At 37.3% G+C, this 17103-nt stretch overlaps 1 protein-coding gene across 1 annotated transcript in view; it reads left to right on the top strand.

Annotated features, from left to right (window-relative positions):
- The window catches only part of GUCY1A2 (guanylate cyclase 1 soluble subunit alpha 2), a 437093-nt gene that overhangs the window by 45192 nt on the left and 374798 nt on the right, over positions 1–17103 (top strand). Inside the window, exon 2 of the mRNA XM_043481195.1 lies at positions 7425–7486. Coding sequence (XP_043337130.1) covers positions 7425–7486 — 62 coding nt within the window. The remainder of the gene's footprint in view (positions 1–7424; positions 7487–17103) is intronic.

The following is a 17103-nucleotide window of genomic DNA, read 5'->3' on the forward strand; positions in this document are numbered from 1 at the left end:
AAAAAGACCCTGTTCCTGGGAAAAACTGAAAGCAAAAAGAGAAGGGGATGACAGAGGGTGAGATGGTTAGCTAGCATCTCTGACTCAATGGACATGAATCTGATCAAACTCTGGGAGATGGTGAAGGACAGGGAGGACTGGTGTTCTGCAGTCCATGGGGTCACAAAGAGTTGGACACGACTTAATGACTGAACAATCAGAAAAACAAAATTTAAAAAAATGCTTATATTAAAAAAAATAAAGGACATCTAAGACAAGACAGTCATGGTTTTTGTCTATGGTCTTCTTTGTGTACATAGATTTAAAGAACATTGTGTGTTGTCAAGAAGCAAACAATTAATTTGAATCCATATAAGTCTTCATTTTTATGTCAACTTTAAAATTTCTCTTTTTGTAAAGGAGGGCTTCTAATCTCTCTAGCTTTGATTCCTTTTTGGTCAAATGGTGATATCATCAGTCTATTTCCCTGGACTGGTACATTAAAAACATGAAATGTAAAGTGCTCAACCAAATACAAGATGTTAAATATTATGTGAAGTTCAGCCTGGAGATTAAGTGTTTGGATTCTGGAACAGACTATCTGAGTTTCAACCCTGGCTTTGCCTGTTTTTACTTGTTTGACATAGGACAACATAAACTTTCTGTGTCTCAGATTTCTCATCTATAAAATAATAATCTCCCTCATAATGTTAATATGAAAATCAAATTATTTAATATTTGTAATGGGCTTAAAGCCCAGTGCCTTGCATAAATTAAGTGCAACAGTCAATAATACAATACAGTATTAGCTGTTGTTATGTGTATGCTGGCACAAAATCAAATGCTGACTTAAATCTGTGGGAGTTAATTACTTGGAAAAATGTTCAAATCCTATGTAAATGCTTCAAGCAATATAATTCTCTATGTTTACAAATCATATTAATTTTAAACTATTAGTGAAATTGTGTTGATTTAGCAGTTACATGTGAACATCTTTCAGAAGCTTGCTTCTTTTATATTTGAGAAATGAAACTACTGTCATTACTGCTGACTTAGGTAACTTTTATAGAGTATTGGTCTTGATCATCATGTTTTTATCTTAAATGTAAGATTTTCAACCCTGACTAACTTTAGAAGTAAATGGGTCCCCCTAGTTGTATTGGAAAATTTTGGGGTGGTACTCAGCATTGGTATTTTTTAAAAGCTCCCCAGGGGATTTTAATGTGTAGGCAAAGTTGAAAATTGTTGGCCTATTTCTTGTTGCTCAGTTGCTCAGTTGTGTCTAACTCTTTGTGACCCCAAGGACTGCAGCATGCCAGGCTTCCCTGTCCTTCACTAACTCCTGGAGTTTGCTCAAACTCATGCCCATTGAGTCGATGATGCCATCCAACCATCTCATCCTCTGTCGCCTCATTCTCCTCTTGCTCTCAATCTTTCCTAGTATCAGAGCCTTTTCTAGTGAAACAGCTCTTCACATGTTGCCTTGGGCAATAGTAATTAAATATATATCCATATCATTTAGTTTCTGACATTAAAATATAATTTTTCTCATATTTAAGTAAATAAGATAACATGGCTATTTCTGGATATTTCTTTAAAGGAAGATCTATTGTTTCCATTAATTCTCTAGCTTGTGGATATGTATTATAAAGCAAAAATGAGAAGTTTATTTGCTTTTAAATTATCTGTGGTTTTTTGTTTTTGGCATGATAAATGCTATATATATTTAAACAATGTATATAGAATCACATAATATTAAATGTGAGAGGGACATGCAAGGCATCTAGTAGAAAGATTGTACACTTTGTACACTTTGCTTTTGAAGCAAATCCTGGCTTGCAGTGACTCATTCATTTTCAAGTTTTATGATCTTGGGGTACTTAATCGATTTGAGCCGTAACTTCATCTCTGTAGAGTTGAGGTGAGTGTGGACTTTGTATGATGTTGACTCCTTTTCATGTGACACACACACTGTTCATTCCCTGCCTCCTGCCTGATCTGCATACTGTCTGGTGCGGATATGCAGAGCAGGGATTGTGTGGGAGCTTCTGCAGGGCTGTCTGAGCTTGCAGGGCCAGTTGCTGAGAACTTCTTTCTCCTGCTATTTGTGGATCATTTCTCTGGCTCTGTTTGAACTATTTCATGGCTGGTTGTTTGGATGCCATGACTTTTCCTGAGCATAACATTTAGTTTGTGGGGGTCTGTCACTGCTGACTAACTATAGCGTGAAGCTGTTAATGAGACTGGAGATGAAGATGGCTTCCTGTTGCCACATGGCAGAAGCTTTTGTGTACTTCCTCTTTGAGCCCGAGACAGTACATGTGCCGGACACAGATGGCTGCCTTCTCTTCCCAGCTATCTTCCTATGCAGTGTTTCTTTGTGTTGAGTAGGGACAGTAGGAAGTCGCTATCTCTATCTTAATTTAGGGGAAGGAGAGAAAAATTGATTTTCTTTTCTATGACAGGGACAGTGGATTTTGTCTCATTCCCAACCCTTGTCTCTTCGATCTTATGGCATGCAGCTATAAACGTATTTAGACCATCTCACTCTCCTGTCATGCATTCTTTATGTCCTAGGAAGGAGGTTCATGGATTGCTTCTTATTCATTATATACAGCATGATATGTGAGGTCCTGATCTTATCTGTGGTGCATCAGTGTCCTAAAGCCTAGGCCTGGCTTTATGTCTATTTTCAATCTCACTTTTGAGAATTCTGCTTTTGTCACCATCTCTCTGCACTGATCTGAAGGTTTTGTTGGAAATATTTGTAAATTCAGCTTCCACTTTCCTATTTTCCTCTATTGTAACAGGCACCATCTTCTCATTATTAGTATTAGTGATAAGTCTACTGCTTTTTTTAGGTGATGAGGATCTTACATTACACTTGTGGGTGGGTGTTCTAAGATAAACTGTGTGTTGCTCCACTAGATTTTGAGACTCTTGAGGGTAGGAACCATTTTTTCAGCTGAACAGAGTCATAACTATCATTTTTTTATAACTATCATTTATTTAGCACCTACTATGTACCAGAGACTTTGATTTATTTCAATTAATTACCATAAAAATAATATAAATATGAGAAACCATTTCAGACAGCCTAAGTAACTGTCCAAGTTCATCTAGTTTGTGAGTCAGAGTTGGATTTTGACTCAGTTTGATCTTAAATCCTCTTTTATAAAAATCATCTTTCCAAACTCCTTCTTAAAGGAAAGGAAAGTCACTCAGTTGTGTCCAACTCTTTGAGACCCCATGAACTATATAGTCCGTGGAATTCTCCAGGCCAGAATACCAGAGTGGGTAGCCGTTTCCTTGTCCAGGGGATCTTCCAAACCCAGAGATTGAACCCAGGTCTCCTGCATTGCATGCAGATTCTTTACCAGCCGAGCCCACCCAGGAAACAAAGGATAGATACAGGCAACAGGAATGGGATTTTGGCCTGTAGATGGTTGATGAAACTGATGTGGAGTTGCATTCTTAAAGAAAAGGAAAGGAGATCCACAGATCTTCAGAGCCCTTGCTTTTCTCACTAATCTCCACTGACTTGCATTACTGGTGTACATGGACATGTAGCAAATGTCCTTCAACTTTCAAGGCAGGAGTCACCTCTCCTGTGTGCTTTTTATTCACGTCAGAGAGACTCAGATTATGTGTCTCTGAAGAAAATTGGAGTGAATCCATGATTATAATCCATGGTGAGGAGTCAGGGCTGCTTTGAAGTCACCCTTGACTTACTGAAGATCCAAGGATCTTTGCTTGTAATTCAGACCACCAGAATGTGCCCACTGGATTTGGCAAGTGATAGAAAGTATATAAATCTTTATGAAGTTGAAGCTTTGTTGAATGTGCCCGGAGAACATTTTCTATTTAATGTATTTGGAAACTCTAAATAGAATTCCTTTTGGGGAGTAAAAGTAATTGCTTCAGAAAAGAAAAAAATAAAAAGTCAGTTCTTTAAAAGGCTTAACTCCTTTCATGAACATTTGCTTTTTAATGACTGGGAAATTCCTGTATAGGAAAAAAGTTTCCTTTGGCAAAAATTAGGTCATTCTGGTCTTAACTGTCCCTATGCACTCTGGTTCTTGCTTTATGTTCCATGTTTTTTCACTAGAGGTTATTAGAAAGATAATCCCTCTGTGGATATTCACTGCTTTTAGAGCATGTTGCCAAAGTGAAAGTTATCTTAGCTCAGAAACTGCCAAACCAGTACAAGAGACTGAGATTACAGAGGTACTGAGCCAGTGACTGATAATGACTTGCTTTAGGTTGGCTATGAGTTGGGTTTTTAAAACATACTTTTCATGTGCATTAGGATTGCCATGTCTGTTTCACTCGCTTCAGATTTTTCAAGAGCCTCATTGCTTGGGTCAGGAATAATATATCTTTTCTAGGTATGTTATTCTGCTTTGATTCTGTTCTGTTGAACAGAAACATCTATACGAGTTTGAGGCCTCATGAACATCTTATCCCAGTATAAATGAAAAACAGATTGAGAGAAATCACCCTGTACCTCTTTCCCTGAACACTTGGAGGCTGATTCTTCCTCAAATTAATTTCTGAAATGGCTTGACTAAAGTGAAGAATGTGTCTGAACTCTTTTGTTTGCTCAATGAAGATGTTCTTCCAAATGGTAGTATGGAATAGTTCTCAGTGGTTGCTCTTGATTTAATTGAAACTCACTTTTCTCAAGCTTTTTAAAAAAAACTTCTCCATGTAACCTTATACAGGCTAAAATCCCATTCCTGTTTTCTGTATCTGTCCTTTCCTTTAAGAAGGAGCTTAGAAAGATGATTTTTATAAAAGAGGATTTAAGATCAAACTGAGTCAAAATCCAACTCTGACTCACAAACTAGATGAACTTGGACAGTTACTTAGGCTGTCTGAAATGGTTTCTCATATTTATATTATTTTTATGGTAATTAATTGAAATAAAGTCTCTGGAACATAGTAGGTACTAAATAAATGATAGTTATGACTCTGTTCAGCTGAAAAAATGGTTCCTACCCTCAAGAGTCTCAAAATCTAGTGAAGGAGCACACAGTTTATCTTAGAACACCCACCCACAAGTGTAATGTAAGATCCTCATCACCTAAAAAATTAGTAGACTTATCACTAATACTAATAATGAGAAGATGGTGCCTGTTACAATAGAGGAAAATAGGAAAGTGGAAGCTGAATTTACAAATATTTCCAACAAAACCTTCAGATCAGTGCAGAGAGATGGTGACAAAAGCAGAATTCTCAAAAGTGAGATTGAAAATAGACATAAAGCCAGGCCTAGGCTTTAGGACACTGATGCACCACAGATAAGATCAGGACCTCACATATCATGCTGTATATAACAAATAAGAAGCAATCTATGAACCTCCTTCCTAGGACATAAAGAATGCATGACAGGAGAGTGAGATGGTCTAAATACGTTTATAGCTGCATGCCACAAGATCGGAGAGACAAGGGTTGGGAATGAGACAAAATCCACTGTCCCTATCATAGAAAAGAAAATCAAAGAGGTCTGTAAGTTTTTCTTTCCTTCCCCAAAACTAAGACAACCATTTTCTACAAAGGAGATTGTTGAAACTTTTGAGTATTAGGTAGGGAGATTTTTACATGTCTGCTGGACATTTTTGTAGGGAGGTAGACATGGAAGAAGTTCAGGAAAACCCTGACAAAAAACTGTGTAGAGTCCTTTAAATCATAAATCCTTTATATCCTAAAGAAAATCAGTTTGAAGGATTAGGGATGGGAAATAAACTGATATTTATTAACTGTTTCTTAGTACCAGCATTGTGCTAGATCCTTCTGCAGATTACCTGTTTTAGATTTACCTCGGTTTGTGTAGTTAATTAGTGGCAGCCCATGAGATTACCAAACTACTGTGCTGCCCTCATATCTTAAAGGATCTGGGTTAGAGTCATTTTGATGTGTTGTTCAGTCACTAAGTTGTGTCTGACTCTTTGCAACCCCATGGACTGCAGGATGCCGAGCTTCTGTGTCCTTCACTATCTCCCTGAGCTTGCTCAAACTCATGTCCATTGAGTCAGTGATGCCATCCAACCTTCTCATCCTCTGTCATTCCCTTCTCTTCCTGCCTTCAGTCTTTCCCAGCATCAGGGTCTTTTCCAGTGAGTCAGCTCTTCACATCAGGTGGCCAAAGTATTGGAGCTTCAGCTTCAGCATCAGCCCTTCCAATGAATATTCAGGGTTGATTTCCTTTAGGATTGACTGGTTTGATCTCCTTGCAGTTCAAGGGACTCTCAAGAGACTTCTCCAGGATCACAATTTAAAAGCATCAATTCTTCAGCACTTAGCCTTCTTTATGGTCCAACTCTCACATCCATGCATGACTACTGGAAAAACCATAGCTTTGACTAGATCGACCTTTGTTGGCAAAGTGATGTCTCTGCTTTTTAATACACTGTCTAGGTTTGTCATAGCTTTTCTTCCAAGGAGCTAATTAGTGGCAGCCCATGCGATTACCAAACTATCATGCTGCCTTCATATCTTGAAGGATCTGTATTAGAGTCATTTTGTTATGTTATTCAGTCACTAAGTTGTGTCTGACTCTTTGCAACCCCATGGACTGCAGGATGCAGAACTTCCGTGTCCTTCACTATCTCCATTTTAATTTTTAATTCTTTTAAATTCTTTTAATTTCGTGGCTGCAGTCACCATCTGCCATGATTTTGGAGCCCAAGAAAATATAAAATTCATCCATGGCTATAATGGCTCAGTGTTTTGATAAGCTTTTTTTCCTGCTTGATTGGAGATTTTTATTATTTAAAAAATTCACTCTCTTGTCACTGAGAATTTGGTTCTTATAATTTGTTAATAAAATCTGTGCTTTAAGGTTTTTGTTTGACTCATGCCTTCTTAGGTCTGAGACTCCAAGTTGAGACTTCATTGCCTAAATGCGTCTTGGAATGATTCTTCGTCTGAGTTTAGGAAACTGCGTTCAGCTGTTATGAAGAGGAGGGGATTATAAAATTCAGTCATGAGCTGCTTAGTTATTTTATGCAGATCCTAGTTCTTGCCCCAAACACTGTTGTCCCCCCAGGAGGCTCTGGAACCATTGCTTGAGATCTCTTGAGAAAGTCAGGCTTGACCTGGACATTACTCTTCTCTAGAACACCCTTTCTCCACTGCCCCCCTGACCAACGTCTAGGTTTATTGTAGGTACTCAATGAGTATTTCTTTGAACTTATTAGCTGGTACAAAAGCTTTGGGGAAAATATGGCTAAGGAATGCTATCATACTTGAAATTGGGAAATTCGGAGTAATTACTGAGTGTCTCATATTCTTGTGGGGAAAATACATGGCAAAATTCACAATGAGTTGATATTGTAAAGGGAAAATTCTTATGAGATGACTCAGAAGCTACATATCTGCTTATGATACTCAGAATGGGAATGACACTGATTTGCTGATAATGTATTATTATTATTCTGTAGCCCCAGATGATACAGCAGACTCTCAAGAGGACACTGCAATATTATGAGCACCAAGTTACAGGGTAAGGAAAAATGGATTTTGGTTTTTATTGGGAACAAGTTAAAGATAATTCCTAAGTACAGAATAGAGTCGTGGTTGCTAAGGGAGAGAGGATTGGGGGAGGGATGGAGTGGGCGGTTGGTGTTAGGAGATGTAAACTATTATATATAGAATGGATAAACAACAAGGTCCTAGTGTATTGAACAGGGAACTATAATATCCTGTTATAAATCATAATAAAAATAATATATATATAAAGGATGTGTATATGTGTAACTGAATCACTTTTCTGTATAGTAGAAATTAACATAAATTACTATAACTAAATTAAAAAAGAATAATTACTCAAATGTAGTAGTGGAACATGTGGTTTTCTGCCACCCAAGTCAGCCTTATTGCACAGTGGTTGTGCTTAGTGTGGAGTGGGGGCTCGTAGGGGCCCTGTGTTTATTGGAATTATTTCTGTCAAAGGATTATTTGTGTTGAATCCTTCTTAATAAAATCCCTTTTGCTATTGCTTTCCTTTTTTTTTTCCTTCTTATGCTCTTACCTTCTCATTCTCATTCATTGAATTTCATATTTTGCCTTCGTAATACGGTAAGGTTTTAAAGGAAATTTTAGGATCCTTCAGTCAAGTTTAATCAAAATCACTATAAACTTAATACAGTTGAGTGAGAAGTATTTGTTTTGTTTAGTTAGAGACCTGAGATAGAGAGTTTCCTTTATTTATTCCCCTCTTTTTGAAGTGGTGTGGTCTGGTGTAAAGAAAGAAGATTTAAGGTCACGAGACAGGAATTCAAGGCCTCACTAGGACATAGAACTTAAAAGTAACTTTATCTGTTTTAAACGGTGATGATGATGGTTATAACTATATCAAGGATTATTTGTCATTATTAAATGAGGTAATTTTAATGTAAGTATTTTGTAAACAGAAACCTCCAAATAAGTGTAAGGTGTATCTTTGATTGGCTATGGCAGAAAGCATTTGGCAAATCCAAAAGCCTAAATTCACTTTCTGATGTAGTCTAGCTATTTAAATTAAATGTACAATATACCACAGCTATTTATCTTTGTAGGAGTTTCAGAACTTCTGAGGAGTCAAGATTCAAGTCCTGGTATCTCTTGAAAGGCTATAGGGAATCATATAACACTTATGGGTCATAGTCATTACCATAGCGATCAAGAATATATTTTCGGCTATTAGGATATACTGTAACTTTTTTTTCCTACAAAATAGAAGGGAGGAAAGCATAGGAGAAAGATAATCTCAGTATCTAGTATAATACCATACACTTTAAGTGCTTGATTAGTATATTAAGTATCATTTCAAAGGAAATTGCCCTGAAACTTTGTCATATCAATCCTCAAGAGTACAGTACTAAGGAAAACATTACTTAAACTCATGAATGGCTTTTAATTTGAGGCTATCATCTAAATGCTTTATTTTAATGGAGATAAAAAATGTAAATTAATCTCTTCCCATGTACTCTAAAATAAAGCAATCATTCTCCTTTGATTTGCTGCTTTCAAAGTGTGGTGTTTGGATTAAATTAGTCAATGTATTTAGAATAGTTTCTGGTACATGGTAAGCACCACATGCCTGTTTACTCTTACATTTATTATCATTATATTTTTAAGTATTTTAATGACAATATCAGCAGTGTAACTTGACATCTGGGATCTTAGTTTCCTGAACAGGGATTGAACTCATGCCACCTGCAGCAGAAATGCAGAGTCCTAACCACTGGAACACCAGGGAATTCCCCATATTTATTGTCATTAAAATTTTAATATGTTAATGACAATACACCAAAATGAATAACAACCCCAAAATGATGTCCTTTTCACCATAGGGGACTAGAATGCAAAAGTAGGAAGTCAAGAGATACCTAGAATAACAGGCAACTTTGGCCTTGGAGTACAAAATGAAGCAGGGCAACAGCTAACAGAGTTATGCCAAGAGAATGTGCTGGTCATAGCGAACACCCTCTTTGAACAGCACAAGAGATGACTCTGCACATGGACTTGGATGGTCAGTTCCAAAATCAGATTGATTATATTCTTTGCAGCTGAAGGTGAAGAACCTCTATGCAGCAAGCAAAAAAAAAAAAAAAAGACTAGGAGCTGACTGTGGCTCAGATCATGAACTCCTTATTTCAAAATTCAGATTTAAATTGAAGAAAGTAGGGAAAACTACTAGGCTATTCAGGTATGACCTAAATCAAATTCCTTGGGATTATACAGTGGAAGTGACAAATAGATTCAAGGGATTAGATCTGATAGAGTGCCTGAAGAACTATGGACAGAGGTTTGTCACACCGTACAGAAGGTGATCAAAACCATTCCCAAGAAAAACAAATGCAACAAGGCAAAATGGTTGTGAGGAGACCTTACAAATAACAGAGAAAAGAAGAGAAGTGAGAGGCAAAGAAGAAAAGGAAAGATATACCCATCTGAATGCAGAGTTCCAAAGAATAACAAGGAGAGATAAGAAAGTCTTCCTAGGTGAACAATGCCAAGAAATAGAGGAAAACAATAGAATGGGAAAGACTAGAGATCTCTTCAAGAAAATTAGAGATACCAAGGGGACATTTCATGCAAATATGGGCACTGTAAAGGACGAAATGGTATGGACCTAATGGAAGCAGAAGATATTAAGAAGTGGCAAAAATACACAGAAGAAATATACAAAAAAGATCTTAATGACCCAGATAACCATGATGGTGTGGTAACATACCTAAAGCCAGACATCTTGGAGTGCAAAGTGAAGTGGGCCTTAGGAAGCGTCACTACGAACAAAGCTAGTAGAGGTGATGGAATTCCAGCTGAGCTATTTCAAATCCTAAAAGGTGATGCTATTAAAGTCTTGTACTCGATGCCGGCAAATTTGGAAAACTCAGTAGTGGTCAAGGACTGGAAAAGGTCAGTTTTCATTCCAATCCCAAAGAACGGCAGTGTCAAAGAATGTTCAAGCTACTGCACAATTGCACTCATTTTGCATGTCAGCAAAATAATGCTCAAAATTTTCCAAGCCAGGCTTCCACAGTATGTGAACTGACTTCAGCAGTATGTGAACCAAGATCTCCCAGATGTTCAAACTGGATTTAGAAAAAGCAGAGGAACCAGAGATCAAATTTCCAACATGCATTGGATCATAGAATAAGCAAGAGAATTCTGGAAAAGTGTCTACTTCTGCTTCATTGACTATGAGAAAACTTTTGACTGTGTGGATCACAACAAACTGTAGAAAATTCTTCAGGAGATGGGAATACCAGACCACCTTACCTGCCTCCTGGGAAACCTGTATGCAGGTCAAGAAGCAACAGTTAGAACTGGACATGGAAGAACAAACTGGTTCCAAATTGGAAACTGGTTCCAATTTTGTTCAAGTGCAAAACATCAGGCTGGATGAAGCAGAAGGTGGGAATCAAGACTGCCAGGAGAAATATCAGTAACTCAGATGTGCAGATGACATCACCCTTGTGGCAGATACAGAAAAGCCTCTTGAAGATGAAAGAGGAGAGTATAAAAGCTAGCTTAAAACTCAACATTCAAAAACTGAAGATTATGGCATCTAGTCCCATCTTTTGTTGGCAAATAGGAAAACAATGGGAACAGTGACAGACTGTTTTCTTGGGCTCCAAAATCACTGCAGATGGTGACTGCAGTCATGAAATTAAAAGATGCTTGCTCCTTGGAAGAAAAGCTGTGACCAACCTAGACAGCATATTAAAAAGCAGAGACATTACTTTTCTGACAAAGGTCCGTCTAGTCAAAGCTATGTTTTTTCCAGTAGTCATGTATGGATATGAGAGTTGGACCATAAAGAAGGTTGAGTGCAAAAGAATTGATGCTTTTGAACTGTGGTGTTAGAGAAGACTCTTGAGAGTCCCTTGGACAGCAAGGAGATCAAACCAGTCAGTCCCAAAGGAAATCAGTCCTGAATATTCATTGGAAGGGCTGATGCTGAAGTTGAAGCTCCAGTACTTTTTGGCTACCTGATGGGAAGAACTGACTCATTGGAAAAGACCCTGATGCTGCATGACTGCAAGAGGAGAAGGGGATGACAGAGTACAAGATGGTTGGATGGGATCACTGACCCAATGGGCATGAGTCTGAACAAACTCTGGGAGGTGGTGAAGGACAGGGAAGCCTGGCGTGCTGCAGTGCATGGGGTTCAAATAGTTGGACATGACTGAGCAACTGAACAACAGCAGCAGCAACCAGTAATAAAACGCGAGTTATGTTCTAAAATTATGACTGTCCTCTCCATTTTGAAATCAAATAATAACTGATGAAGTAGTCTTATTTGTGAACTAAACTATGTCTTTGTGGCAGGTTGGAGTGGGAATCCTAAGAATATGATCAAAATAAATAACTAAACTGTATTTCTATAATCAGCAAAAATTATTTTTTCTGTTAGTAGGATGGAGTTCTCTTTTATCTAAATATCTCCCTCAACTCTCCCTTCAATCTGTGTATTGCCTAAATAGTCCTTCCCTAGTTCTGTTCCATGAAGCCACAGTATTTAAAAAACAGGCAGGGTATAGGACTTCCATATAAAGAGGTATATTAATGTCCTACTGGTTCTAAGACCTAGTAGCATATTTTTGCTTAAGCGTTGACTACCCTCTGAGAATTTGAAGCACCTTTACTCACTATCATTTTTTTGTGCTCATGCTGCTGAAGACACAAGGGTCATGATTTCCTTGTTTAGTACCCTCTTTGCCTTTTATTTACTTATTTTAATTTTTTTCTTTTATATTGGGTTATAGCTGAATAACAATATTGTGACAGTTTCAGGTGGATAGCAAAGGGACTCAGCCATAGATATACATGTACGCATTCTCACCCAACTATCCCTCCTCCCATCCTGCCCCTGCTGGGAACCATACATTTGTTCTCAAAGTCTGTTTTGTAAATAAGTTCATTTGTATTGTTTATTCTAAGGTTCCACATACAAGAGATGTCATAGATATATTTCTCCTTCTCTATTTGACAGTCAGTATGATAATCAAGGTGCACCCATGTTGCGTTTATTTCATTCTTTTAATGGCTGAGTAATATTCCATTGTATACATGTACGACATCTTCTTTATCCATTCCTCTCTCAGTGGATTTCTAGGTTTCTTCCATGTAATCATTTGTCACCATTTGCTGACACCCTATTGTAAACAGTGCTGCAGTGGACATTGGGGTGTTTCTATCCTTTCAGACTGTGTTTATCCCAGGAGTGGGATTACAAGGTCATATGGTAGCTGTATTTTCAGTTTCTTAAGGAACCTCCTCCATACTGTCTCCATAGTGGCTGTACCAATTTACAGTCAGTGTGTAAGGGAGAGTTCCCTTCTTTCTGTACCCTCTCTGGCAATTATTGTTTGTAAATTTTTTTTATGACAGCCATTTTGACTGTGCAAAGGTGATATTTCATTGTAGTTTTGATTTATATTTCTCTATTAATTAGTGATGTTGAGCATCGTTTCATGGGCCTCTTTGCCATCTGTATGTCTTCTTTGAGTTATGCCTCTTTAGGTCTTCTACCCATTTTTGATTGGATATTTTTTTGATATTGAGCTCCATAAGCTGTTTGTATATTTTGGAGATTAATCCTTTGTTGTTTCATTTGCAAATATTTTCTCCCATTCTAAGTGTTGTCTTTTTGTCTTGTTCATGATTTTATTTGCTGTGCAAAAGGTTTTAACTTTAATTAGCTCCCAATTGTTTATTTTTGTTTTCATTTTCATTATTTCAGGAGGTGGGTCAAAAAAAGATCTTGCTCTGGTTTATGTCAAAGAGTGTTTTCTCTATGTTTACCTCTAAGAGTTTTATAGTGTCCAGTCTTAGTTTATGTCTTTAATCCATTTTGAGCTTATTTTGTGCATGGTGTTAGGTAGTGTTCTAATTTCATTTTACATGCTGCTGTCCAGATTTCCCAGCACCACTTACTCCAGAGGCTGCCTTTTCTCCATTGTATATTCTTGTCACCTTTGTCGTAGATTAGCTGGCCATAGGTGAATGGGTTTATCTTTGGGCTTTCTATCCTGTACCTTTGGTTTATATTTCTGTTTCTGTGCCAGTATCATACAGCTTTGATTACTGTAGCTTTTCATCATAGTTTGAAGACAGGGAAGCTGATACGTTCAGCTCAATTTTTCTTTTTCAAGATACTTTGACTATTCTGGGTCTTTTGTGTTTCCATATAAATTGTTAATTTTTTTGTTCTATTTCTGTGAAGAATGCCATTGGCAGTTTGATAGGAATTGCATTGATTCTGTAGATTGCTTTGGGTATTGTATTCATTCTTCCAATTCAAGAACACTGTATATTTTTCATCTGTTTGTGTTCTCTTTGGTTTCTTTCATCTATGTTTTATAGTTCTCTGAGTACAGGTCTTTTGCGTCTTTGGTAGATTTATCCCTGAAAGTGAAAAGTGAAGTATTAGTCCCTCAGTCATGTCCAACTCTTTGCAACCCCATGGACTGTGGTCTGCCAGGCTCCTTTCTCCATGAAATTCTCCAGGCAAGAATACTGGAGTGGATAGCCATTCCTTTTTCCAGGGGGTCTTCCTGACCCAGAGATCGAATCTGGGTCTCCTGCACTGACAGCAGATTCTTTATCATATGAAGCACCAGGGAAGCCCCAGCTTCATCCCATTGTAACAACAAAAAATAAGATTTATTCCTAGGTATTTGTTGTTGTTGCAATGGGAAATAGATTTTTTTTTCTCTTTTGTTGTTAGTATATAGGAATGCAAGAGATTTCTATGGATTAATTTTGTATAGTGCAACTTTATCAAATTCACTGGTTAGGGCCCATGGTTTTTTGGTAGAATCTTTGGGATTTTCTGTGTATAGTAATGTGTCATCTGCAAACTGGAGAAGGCAATGGCAACCCACTCCAGTACTCTTGTCTGGACAATCCCATGGACGGAGGAGCCTGGTAGGCTGCAGTCCATGGGGTCGCAAAGAGTTGGACACGACTGAATGACTTCACTTTCACTTTTCACTTTCATGAATTGGAGACGGAAATGGCAACCGACTCCAGTGTTCTTGCCTGGAGAATCCCAGGGACGGCGGAGCCTGGTGGGCTGCCGTCTATGGGGTCGCAAAGAGTCAGACACGACTGAAGCGACTTTAGCAGCAGCAGCATCTGCAAACAGTGATCGTTATACTTCTTCCTTTTGAATTTATATTCCTTTCATTTATTTTACTACCCTGATTGCTGTGGTGAGGACTTCCAAAACTATATTGAATAAGAGTAATAAGAGTGGTCCTTGTCTTGTTCCTAATCTTAGGGGAAATGATTTCTGTTTTTCACAATTGAGTATGATATTTACTGTGAGTTTGTTGTATATGGCCTTTATTATGTTAAGGGATGTTCCCTCTATGCCCATTTTCTGGAGAGTTTTTATTATAAATGGATGTTGAATTTTTTAAAGCTTTTTCTGCACCTATTGTGATTATCATATGATTTTTTATTCTTTATTTGTTAATATGGTGCATCACATTGATTGATTTGTGTATATTGAAGAATTCTTGCATTCTGGGACAAATCCAACTTGCTTGTGGTGTGTAATCCTTTTAATGTGTTGTTGGATTCTGTTTACTAATATTTTGTTGAGAGATTTTGGCTCCATGTTCACCACTGATATTGGTCTATAGTTTTCTTTTTTTCTAATATCCTCGTCTGATTTTGGTAACAGGGTGATGGTGGCCTTGTATAATGAATTTGGGAGTGTTCCTCCCTCTGCAATTTTCTGGAAAAGTTTTAGAAGGGTCAGTGTTAACTCTCCTGTAAATGTTTGATAGAATTCACCTTTGAAGTCATCTGGTCCTGTACTTTTGTTTGTTGGAAGGTTTTTTATTTACAGTTTCAATTTCATTACTTGTAATTAGTCTGCTTACATTTTCTGATTCTTTCTGAGTCAGTCTTGGAAGGTTGTACTTTTCCAAGAATTTGTCCATTTCTTTCAGGTTACCCATTTTATTGGCGTATCATTGCTTATAGTAGTCTCTTATGAGCCTTTGTATTTCTACAGTGTAAGTTGTAATTTCTCCTTGTTCATTTCTGATTTTATTAGTCTGTGTCCTCTCCCTTTTTTTTCTTGAGGATTCGGGCTAAAGTTCTATCATTTATCTTCTCAAAGAACCAACTTTTGCCTTTACTGGTCTTTGCTATTGTTTTCTTCTTTTCTATTTCATTTATTTCTGCTCTAATATTTATACTTTAATTCTTTTTTTTTTTTTTCTTTTTTTTTTTTTTTTTATTTTTTTTTTTTTTCCCAGTGGGTTTTGTCATACATTGATATGAATCAGCCATAGATTTACACTTATTCCCATCCCGATCCCCCCTCCCATCTCCCTCTCCACCCGATTCCTCTGGGTCTTCCCAGTGCACCAGGCCGGAGCACTTGTCTCATGCATCCCACCTGGGCTGGTGATCTGTTTCACCATAGATAGTATACATGCTGTTCTTTTGAAACATCCCACCCTCACCTTCTCCCACAGAGTTCAAAAGTCTGTTCTGTATTTCTGTGTCTCTTTTTCTGTTTTGCATATAGGGTTATCGTTACCATCTTTCTACTGACTTTGGGTTTTCTTTGTTCTTTTTTCTCTAGTTGATAATTTAGGTGTAATGTTAGATTGTTATTTCAGATTTTTTTTGTTTCTTGAGGTGACAATGAATGGCTATAAACTTTACTCTTAGGACTGCTTTTGAGACATCCAGTAGGTTTTGATTCATTGTGTTTTCATTACCATTTGTTTCTATATATTTACCATTTCTTTAATTTTTGTAGTGATCATTTGGTTATTTAGCAGCATACTTTTTAGTCTCCATGTGTTTCGTTTTAACAACTTTTTTTCCAACCATAGCATTATGGTTGGAAAATATACTTGATAAATTTCAATTTCCTTAATTTTTCCTAGGCTTGATATGTGACCCAAGATTTCTTCTATCCTGGAGCATGTTCCATGGGTACTTGAGAAGAAAGTGTATTTTGCCACTTTTGGGTGGAATATCTTATCAATTGAATCTATCTTGTCTATTGTGTCCTTTGATGCTTGTGTCTCCTTATTTATTTTCTGTCTGGATATCTGTTCATTGGTGTAAGTGGGGTATTAAAGCCCTCCACTATTTTTGTGTTAAAGTTAATTTCTCCTTTGATGATTGTTACCACTTGCTTAAGTATTGAGGTGCTTTTATGTTAGTTGCATACATACTTAGAATTGTTATATTCTTCAATTAATCCCTAGATTGTTGTGTAGTACCATTCCTTATCCATTGAAACTAATTTTTATTTTAAAGTATATTTTGGCTGGTATGAGCATTGCTACTCCAATTTTCTTTTGATTTCCATTTTCATGGAATATCTTTCTCTATCACCTCACTTTCAGTCTGAATGTGTCCCTGGATCTTAAGTAGATCTCTAGTAGGCAGCATATCCCCTTCATGAATCTCAACTTTGTTGCTATGAAGGGGCTTTGTAGCTCAGTCAAATGAATCAAGGTAAATAGATGTGGTCAAGCAGGAGATGGTAAGATTGAACATAGACATATTAGGAATCAGTGAACTAAAATGGATGGGAAGGGTAGAATTTAAATCAGATGACCGTTATATCTACTACTGCAGGCAGGAATC

The sequence above is a fragment of the Cervus canadensis genome, chromosome 11 (assembly GCF_019320065.1).
Source record: "Cervus canadensis isolate Bull #8, Minnesota chromosome 11, ASM1932006v1, whole genome shotgun sequence".
Lineage (NCBI taxonomy): Eukaryota > Metazoa > Chordata > Mammalia > Artiodactyla > Cervidae > Cervus > Cervus canadensis.